The 10,024-nt window shown below is 38.3% G+C and overlaps 1 protein-coding gene across 1 annotated transcript; it reads right to left on the reverse strand.

Moving 5' to 3' along the window:
- Window positions 1-1,525: 1,525 nt before the first annotated feature.
- Window positions 1,526-9,605, reverse strand: MMP3 (matrix metallopeptidase 3). Its single transcript, XM_005579469.4, has 10 exons — window positions 9,438-9,605; window positions 8,667-8,911; window positions 8,426-8,574; window positions 8,137-8,262; window positions 6,126-6,290; window positions 5,819-5,963; window positions 4,821-4,954; window positions 4,259-4,418; window positions 3,009-3,112; window positions 1,526-1,948 (listed from the first exon to the last, which is right to left on the reverse strand). Exons 1-10 carry the CDS (start codon window positions 9,540-9,542, stop codon window positions 1,848-1,850), a joined length of 1,434 nt encoding a protein of 477 aa, XP_005579526.3. The 5' UTR covers window positions 9,543-9,605; the 3' UTR covers window positions 1,526-1,847.
- Between the last annotated feature and the right edge of the window lie 419 nt (window positions 9,606-10,024).

Consider the following 10,024-nt stretch of genomic DNA (forward strand, 5'->3'; position numbering starts at 1 on the left):
TTATATTGCATAATGTCTTTTAACTTTTGGATTTCGTGTTGTGGCTAAGGTATTACCTATTAGAAATAAATAAAATGAGGTAATTTTAAAAATAAAGAAATCCTGTAAATTTTGACCAAATGTTGCTATTCATTAGTTTTATCTTAAACTCTCTGCATATGATCTTTCCTATACTTCTGGCTTTAAGAATAACCTCAATGTTGAAACCTTCTATATACATATATGTTTCATATATATGTGTGTGTATATATGTATATATGTGTACATATATATATATATATATATATATATCTCCTCTCTTTTGCATTTCAGATGCCTTTAGCTCATGGGTGCTTGAATTTCTCTAACACATTTCAAAAATGGGCAAACATAAAAAATTCATCCCAACTCTTGCCCTTCTTTCACAAACCTTCTTCTCTCCAAGTGTTTCCCCATCTCAGTAAATGCCATCACCATCAGCTCTTATGCTCAAGCAAGCTACCTAGGAATTACTGTGAACATTTCCTTTTCTATCAAACTGCATATCTAATCCATCACTGAGTCCTGTTATCTATCTCATATCTATATATTCTACTCTCATCCCTAACTCTCCAGTGTGCCCATGTGGTCCAAGCCATCATCTCCCCACTTAGTCTCCACACTCCCTTTCAAAACATTCTTCAATGCCATTCCCTCAAAAGTTCTTCTAAAACTGTCTGGTTCAAAGTAGATCCTCCTTTTATTTTTTCCCTTTGTAACTCTTATGAAATTTACAATTGCATATTTATATTTGTGGTTATCTGCATGGATTCCTTCTGCTGGATTATAATCTCAATGAGGGCAGGGGGCGGTGTCCATTATTTTCAGGTTCTTATGCCTGCAACCTAGCATAATGTCTGGCACATGGAATATGATTTGTAAATTACTTTCAGATGAATGGATAAGTTAAAAAGGGAATGAGCTCTTATCATGTACCAGGCATTGTGCTAGAGACATTAGTTATGGATGATAAACGAATGTTAGAATCCTCATTTGCCAATGAGCATTTACCTCCAGGCACAGGCAGATACAAAATGAGTACAAAAGTATATTTTAACGTGTGAATAGGGTAGATATGAGGAAGTTTGCTTGCTAGGTCAGAGGAGGGACCTGTACTGAGGGAATTTATAAGTAAAAGGAAAAGATCAAAAACAAGTTTGATTTCCTCATCCTGTAAAATGAGGTGTGCAAATGAGGCAATTTGCTATGAGTACAGGATTCCCTTCACAGTTTTTCCTAGAGCCTGCTCTACAATGTCACGATCCCTCTCGATTTTTTGCCTTAAGTATGTCAGGACACATCAAATGTCTAGATGGTAGAAATAAGCATCCCGTTTGCAGGGTTCATGAGGAGGGCAAGTTGTAGATTCTCTGCAGTTCTGGAACCCATTGTGAACCCCAAGCCGTGGAGACTCTAGTCTACTGACTGATCATGCTCAGCCCATAATGTGCCCAAATTGTGAGAACAACTTGCCCTTGAAACAAACAAATACAACAATAAGATAAAATAACTGACAAATCATCTTTATTAAATAAGCAAATAGTCTACATAGATACAGTCACTTGTCTGTTGCACATGACTGCTTCCCCTTCTCTTGGGAAAGATCACTCCACATGACAAGGTGCAAGCTAAGCAGCAGTCCACTTGAATGCCCTGTAATAATGTAAAGATGACCGGCAAGATACAGAGTTCACGCTCAAGTTCCCTTGAGTATGACTTGAGTCACAGCACAGGCAGGAGAAAACAAACCATTTCAATTCACAGAGACTTAGGTGAAGAATTATCAGCTTCATTTAAAGTTCCCATATGGTCCCTTCTACATATCTCTCTCAACAATTAAGCCAGCTGTTACTCTTCAAAGTGTGTGTCACTTTCTTTGCATTTGGGTCAAACTCCAATTGTGAAGATCCAGTGAAGAAATAAAAAAATCCTTCAAATACAGACAAGGGAAATAGTAAGACATTTTTTCCAAATAAAGACATTTGACAATATACAAAACTCAGAATCATAGAGAACTAAAAATAGAAAGTGTTTATAGAGTTTTACTTTATGTCAGGGACTATGCCAAGCTTGTTACATGAATTTATTTTCATTTATTTCTGCAACAACCCTATGAGATTGTATGTCTAACTCCATTTACAGGTTGAACAAGTTGAGGTTTAGACAGATTCCGATGCTTGCTCAAGGTTACTCAGCAAGGAAGGATGGAGCCAGCACTCCATGCCAGCTCACTCTAACAACAAAGCCAGGTTCCAGGTTACAAGGTTATTCTGCTTCTGATCAGATAAATTCTCCACTTGCTTGGAAACTCTAATCACCTATTTCTTTCTTCCCCAAAAATCCTCCTCCCTTTTTCCTGCATTGCAGCCTAGGAAGCACAGCAACTATTTCAAAACACCAGAGAACCCTTTAGCACTCTGCAAACATGGTGATCAGGTTACCTTTCAATAAAGATCATCAGCCTCCACTTACTTACCTTGAGTAAACTCTGGGCAATGGAAAGGTAAGTATTTGCAAATGACCGGCATGGGCAATGACTGACAATTCAGGAAAGACAGAAAAAGATCTCCCTGGGAATTAGTAGCAGCAATAAGATGGGGTGGAGGAGAAGGCCAGCTAACCAATATTAAATCTGGCCACACCATTTGATGGGATTTTTATACTAACATGGTAATCTGAAATTCAAGCTTGACTTCACATGTTAGCTCGAGATGTGAGTAAGTGACACTGGAGCACTTTGATTTTACATGCACGGTTTTATATGCATGTATAAGATAAAGTAGCAAGATTTGTTAATTATCTTTATGGTTCCAAACAAGTTATTTTGTGAAGTAGTTCTATAATGAGTACAAATGTAGGCAAATCAAAATTTTGGGGAGGGAACTGGTCTTAAAAAACACTTGTTATTAAAAAGTTTCAATGCTCCTCTTGTCTCTGATATCATAGATGTTTCAAGTGCTCCATGGCCAACACAGTAAGTATCCTCTTACCAAATTCTTCAAAAACAGCATCAATCTTTGAGTCAATTCCTGGAAAGTCTTCAGCTATTTGCTTGGGAAAGCCTGGCTCCATGGAATTTCTCTTCTCATCAAATCTGTACCGAGTAAAAGAAACAGCTCAGCATTGCATAGAGGCCATGTTACCAAACATCTTAGATCATGGTAGGTTTAATGTGGAATTTTACTAAACTTTGTAAGTACTGCAAATAAACGCTAAGCATATTTGGGACTGTAGAAATATGTGACTTTAATCGTACTGCAAAGAGTTCTTAAAGCCATATCTCCATCCAGAACAGGGGCAGCATCCTGCTGCATGTAGCACCTGCTGTTTGTCATCGTATTTCTTAAGCCTGGACAGAAAGAATCTTAATCATCTTTCTGTCACAAAGACATGAAAGTGTGAACATATATATAAAGTGAATTGAATCAACATCTAAAGTGCAATTTTAGTTCCCTACCACAACTGGCCCATATATACCTGCCCTCCCCACCCTGCACATCTAAGTCTTCTATGGTGGCCTCCCGGGAAAAGAGATTAGGATTAGAAGCAAAGCTCAGTATGTGTGTTTTTAGCCCACTGGCTGGATATCAGATGGTCGGCCTCGATGTCTCAAAGTCTGGGCAAATGACCCAGGAATCAACCTGTCTGCGAGTGCTGGGTTGTATCCATAAACTGGACTGCTATTGCTCATCATCTCTTAAAAGTGCCATCATTATCAGGCAGAGGTAACAAACGGGTGAGGTTAGAGGTAGCCCTTGGATATCACATAGTAGTGTTAGGAAGACAAGACAAACGCACAGTGAGACAGTAACAAACACAGACAGTCAGTGAGCCAAACTATAAGACAATGGGAAGGAAATGCTAAATGGTGGTCTGGATTCTCAGAACATTTTCCCAACGGGTCTAAAGTCCATGAGGGAAAGCTGCATGGAGGTGATAAGACTTGAGCCAGGACTTGAAGGATGGGCAGGATTTGAATAGGTTGAGGAGAGAAGAGGGGGCTCCAGGCAGTTGGGACAACAGCACTAAGGGAAGCACCAGCCAACTGCATTTGGGACTCAAAGCAGGAGAGCTTAAAGTGCTGCTGTTTTAAAATAAGAACTTTCCCACAGTTGTCTGAAGTCCCATCCTTCCTACTAAGAGAGAAGCAGGCCTAAGGTTGGGGTGAGGGATTTCCTTAGAAAAAGAAACTAATTTCACTAATTAGGCTCCACGCAAAGTCATTTCTTTTGCATCTCACCTCCAATATTTGTCCTCTACAAAGAAGTATGTTTTCTTCTTTTCCTTATCAAAAAGGGCTGCATCGATTTTCCTTACAGTTGGAGGGAAACCTAGGGTGTGGATGCCTTTTGGGTATCCAGCTTGTACCTCATTTCCTCTGATGGCCCAGAACTGATTTCCTGTTAAATATAAATAATTCAGAGTCACATTGAATTATAACAGTTAAGCCCTTTAGCTTTAGAAATACACTTTAGCATCTTTGATTTTCATGGTAAAGAAGTAGCCCAAATTTTAGATTTAGTCACCAGCTCATAGTGGGCTTTTCACAAAAATTTGCAGACTGAATGAATAAACCAAGGTCAAATGAGAGAATTTACAACTCTGGGTAATTTATCTTCCTGTCTTTATTTTTATCATCTATAAAATATAAATGCAATCATATCAGCCCTGGTTATTTCTTCATTACCTTTGACTACTGTACTAGCCAGTACTTGATGTAGCAGGGAAAAGGAAAGTGTCGTTCAATTTCTTATGAGAGGGTTTATTTTAGCAAGTTAAACAAATGATGATGTAATAATTACCTTTAAAAATGAAAACAAGATCCTTGCTAGTAACTTCATATGTGGCATCCACGCCTGAAGGAAGAGACGGCCAAAATGAAGAGATCAAATACAAGTCAGGCTCAAGCTTCCTGAGAGATTTGCGCCAAAAGTGCCTAAAATATATGTAAAAAGAAATGTAAATTGAAAAACAGTCTTTCACCTTTAGAATATTTTCCTCACCATCTTGCCTCACGCAACTTCCCCCATTCTCTCATCTTCTAGGCTGGATGACAGATAGAAATCAGGTATATTGCCATTAGAAAATTTCTTTCCTTTTTCTTCAGAAGACTGCAGTGAGTCTCCTGTCATAGGTTTCCAGAGGAATGTCTTCTATGGAAGAAAAATTATTCTATCATGCAAATGAATTAGCCCAGCATAAGCTTTAACTACCTGCAATGTGTGCAAAACAGTGCGTATGCTATGCCCTGTTCCAAAAGCTGGGCAGTGTGTGTGTACGTGTATGTGCTGTATAAATATATTCTTATATACGTATAGAAAGATTCTAGAAGGATGCACAAAAAGTCTTGACTCTGGATGAATATAGGGGGAACTGGGAACTAAAGTTTTTAATTTTCTTCTCATTTGTGCTGTTTGAATGTTTGTCATGTGCGTATTGATCCATCAGTAGGTAAATTACTTGATTAAATGTAATGTTGATCCTGATGTCATTTTTAAAGGAAGTAAAAATAAAAGTATTATTCTAGAGATCTACTCATGCCTTTTGAAAAGTAACCGCAACTTAAAACATTTGGAAATAGCAATTAGAAGACAGGAACCAGATCAGCCTGAGCCTTCAAATACAAACCTGGCAATTTTAGGAAAATGTGGGAAAAGGCAGCACCAGATCTAAATGATGCCAAGCTCAGAAGAAACGTTTTTGTTTTAAATGTTTAAAAATCTCTATCAAATTTCTGTGTGTTTTCCTTTCTAAGCACTGTAGACTAAAATGATAGGAAAATATAATTTTTCAGTCTGACCTGTCTTTAAAGAACAGGATTTCTCCCCTCAAAGTGCTGACGGCATCAAAGGACAAAGCAGGATCGCACGCGGCTGGCGTCCCAGGTGCTGGAGGGACAGGGTCCGTGGGTACCAGGGGGGTCTCAGGGGATCCAGGGGGAGGTCCTAAAGGGAACATTAGGGGAAATGTGATACGTTTCAATATATGCCCGTTTGTGTGCTTTCCAAACATTCTCACGGTGCTTTCAGCTAAATGTAGCATTTGACAGCTCTTCTGAAGACCATCGTTGCAAAACCACAATGGCTAATTTTCCCAGCGTCACTCACCATAGAGGGACTGAATGCCATTTATATCATCTTGAGACAGGCGGAACCGAGTCAGGTCTGTGAGTGAGTGGTAGAGTGGGTACATCAAAGCTTCAGTGTTGGCTGAGTGAAAGAGACCCAGGGAATGGCCAAGTTCATGAGCAGCAACGAGGAATAAATTGACCCCTATTTAAGAAATCAAAAACAATAGTTACTTATTTTTTAAATACACGTACATTACACAGGTCTGCTGTGCATTGTACTGGTTTTTGCTTCTTGGAACCACACAGGGCTTTTTACACCTTGTTTGTTGGTTAACCAAACAATTGACTAATTACACACTTAATGGAAAGCTAAGTGTATTTTAAAACTCATACCTGAAATCAATCTTTGAGATTGATCCCCCGGAACCCACCCCCAGCCTCACAAGCATATTAACTCCAGAAGAAACAGGTCCCTTTTCTTGTACTCAGGAATGGAATGAACCCATTTGTTTAGCATATCAAATATTTACCTTCATTTGTCAATGCAAAGCTAAACACTGTTTTAATATATTTACATTTGCCATTTGTAGTCTCAGTTAAAGGAAACTATATTCATCTTAATTCATAATGTCTCAGTCTCATCATCATGAAGTACATATTGAGACTAAAAACATGAATAATGATAGATGTCATAGAATTTGCAAAATTGGTTTAAAACACAGTACGCCCACTCATGTCTAACATTTGTCACAAAACAGATTTAGAATACATAAGAATACATAAACACTGGTTTTATTCAAAATTTTTTCCTTCTTTTTTTTTTTTTTTTTTTTGTTTTGAGACAGAGTCTGCACTCCAGGCTGGAGTGCAGGGGCACCATCTCGGGTCACTGCAAGCTCCGCCTCCCGGGTTCACGCCATTCTTCTGCCTCAGCCTCCTGAGTTGCTGGGACTACAGGCGCCCGTCAACACGCCCGGCTAATTTTTTGTATTTTTAGTGGAGATGGGGTTTCACTGTGTTAGCCAGGATGGTCTCCATCTCCTGACCTCGTGATCCACCCACCTCGGCCTCCCAAAGTGCTGGAATTACAGGTGTGAGCCACCGTGCCCAGTCTTCCTTCATATTTTTAAAGACATCCATAATGCTAAAATTGGGAGGCACTGGGTAATTATGATCAATACGGTAAGTAAATCTACATTACTTTTGCTAGTATTACTTGTATAACTTGTAATGCTAGGAACAATCTCATTTGAGAGTTTGCAGGAAGATTTCTTTACAAGAATTCGTTAACTCAACCAAATCAAGAATTTTATCCAGGACTAAACTCACATTTGTACGTCCTACAGAGGTTTACATTTTCATTGTAAATCCCAGCTAAACCTCAGACATAGTATTGTTTTTCTATGTTTTTAGAAGCAGTGTTAATTGTTTTAGCTGGTTTTTTTGAAAACTTTGGATGTCATTCCCCAAAATATACAGTTATGAACTGAGAAACATTCTTCTACCTAAACAGTTTGAACTTTGTATTTGGGAGTTAGTCTTTTCCTTCAGAACAAGCCCGTAAAAATTCTTTTAACCTAAAAGTACTAAAATAATGCCTCAGCCAGGAAAAAAAAAAAAAAAATCTCAGTTTCTGAAATTTAATTCTGATTTCTGGTTTGAAGAGTAAAGAAGTAAATGGAGGAAATTACATAAGCAACATCAAGAGCACATTTTAGTGTAGATTCAGTGCAATATGCTATCCCTTGAATGTTTGCATTTCGATAGGATAAATTTTTCTTAATAATGGTTACCCCTAGATCACAAAGATCCACAGTCATTAAAGAAATACTTAATGATATTTCCTATATTGTGCTTACCAATGTAGGAAAACTGTTAAAGCATCTGAAAATATTTTCAATAATAATTAAAACAAAAATATATTCTGCTGATCTCTGATCCACTGGAAAATCCAGAACATCTCATTTCTTGAGCTTTCTTGGTTATTAAGAGATTTCTACATATAAAAAAATTAATGCCAAAATCATTCTGAGAGATGTGTAACTAACCTGTTGTATCTTTTGTCCATTGTTCATCATCATCAAAGTGAGCATCTCCATTAATCCCTGGCCCAGGGGCATAGGCATGAGCCAAAACATTTCCAGGTCCATCAAAGGGGTAAAAGTCTCCATGTTCTAGTAGGAAAAAAAATTATTGGAAAGATAGGTAATGAGGATCCCTTTTGGGCCTTTTCCAGTATAATAACAACAGATAGATGAATGGATACATTTTTGTTTGGTTTTGCTTTGTTTTGTGTTTTGTTTTGTTCTGATTTTTTTTTTTTTTTTTTTTTTGTACCTCTGACTGCGAAAGAGATCATTATATCAGCCTCTCCTTCATACAGCCTGGAGAATGTGAGTGGAGTCACCTCTTCCCAGACTTTCACAGCTTTCTCAATGGCAGAATCAATAGCATCTTTTGGCAAATCTCGTGTATAATTCACAATCCTGTAGGAGAAAAATTGAAGAGGATACTATTTTCTCCTATAACATAGTTTATAAAATTCTAATCTCATGTGAAAACCTCTCTAAACCATTACCTGTATGTAAGGTGGGTTTTCCTCCACTTCGGGATGCCAGGAAATGTTGTGAAGTGACCAACGTCAGGAACTCCACACCTGGGCTTGCGCATCACCTCCAGAGTGTCAGAGTCCAGCTTCCCCGTCACCTCCAACCCAAGGAACTTCTGCATTTCTCGGATTTTTTTAACAACAGGACCACTGTCCTTTCTTCTAACAAACTGTTTCACATCTTTTTCAAGGTCATAGTAGTTTTCTAGATATTGCTAACAGAATAAGTATAGTTTTTAGGTCATTCTTACAAATTTTACTATAACTCTCTATTTATAGTAAGTTTTTGCAGTTGCTCACTTTTCTTAAGCTATTTGGAGTATTTCTCTAGTTTGCTGAAATAATACCAAGTTTTATAATACGATACTAGCAACATAAATATTTAGCTAAAATTACGTTGCATTTAAAAAAAACTGAAGATGTTCCAAAGTAAGATATGGTTCATCCACTCTCCACTTGTTATTCATGTGCCTTAAGCCCCAGTGCTGCTACTCGTATGGTGTTGTGTGATCTTAAGAAAACACTTAACCTTTCTGGCCTTTGTTTCTTCCTACATAAGAGGAGAAGCCCAAATGGTGTGATAATGAGACCCTTTCCACTTCCAACACTCTATAACTCTCTATTCTTGACCTGTTCCTACACAGTACGCTCAAGCATTCTATGTGGGTTTTAAGACACACAGAATGGTTTGAGCTTACTGTGGAAGTTCCCCACCTGGCCAGGTCAGTTAGTGTTAATTACCTGAACAAAGTTCATGCTGGTGTCCTCATCCCTTGCAGCTCCATCCAACGGATAGGCTGAGCAAACTGCCACACACAGCAACAGTAGGATTGGAAGACTCTTCATTTCCACTGGCTTTACTTAGCTCTGTGTTGTCTCTATGCCTTGCTTTCTTGCCTGCCTCTGTGCAGGTCCACCCTCGGGAGCCCAGCTTTTAAAGAGTGACAGTGTTTATTTGGATCATCCGCAGCTTGACTCATCCTTGCTTTCATCCAAATGGCAGCAGGACCATTTCCAAAAATTCCAAATTCCAAGTAGGATGATACAACCTACTTTACTAATTTCTCTTAACCTTCCCAATTTTGCAAGGCAACATAATGATTAATCTCCAGGAAGTGCTTCCTGTCTTGGTAGAGGAGAAAACTGAAGCATTTTTTTTTTCCCCTCTGGAAAAATTGACTGGAGTTCTCTAGACAATTTATGTTTGTGTTTTTGAGAGAAGAAGTAGGCTGACTTGGTAAAAGTCAGAATTGTGCAGAACTTCTAAAAGGAGTTTTAAGAAAGACATTATAAAAGCAAAGAAAAGATGTAAGTGGAAAGTGTACATA

Source organism: Macaca fascicularis, chromosome 14, assembly GCF_037993035.2.
Source record: "Macaca fascicularis isolate 582-1 chromosome 14, T2T-MFA8v1.1".
Taxonomy (NCBI): domain Eukaryota; kingdom Metazoa; phylum Chordata; class Mammalia; order Primates; family Cercopithecidae; genus Macaca; species Macaca fascicularis.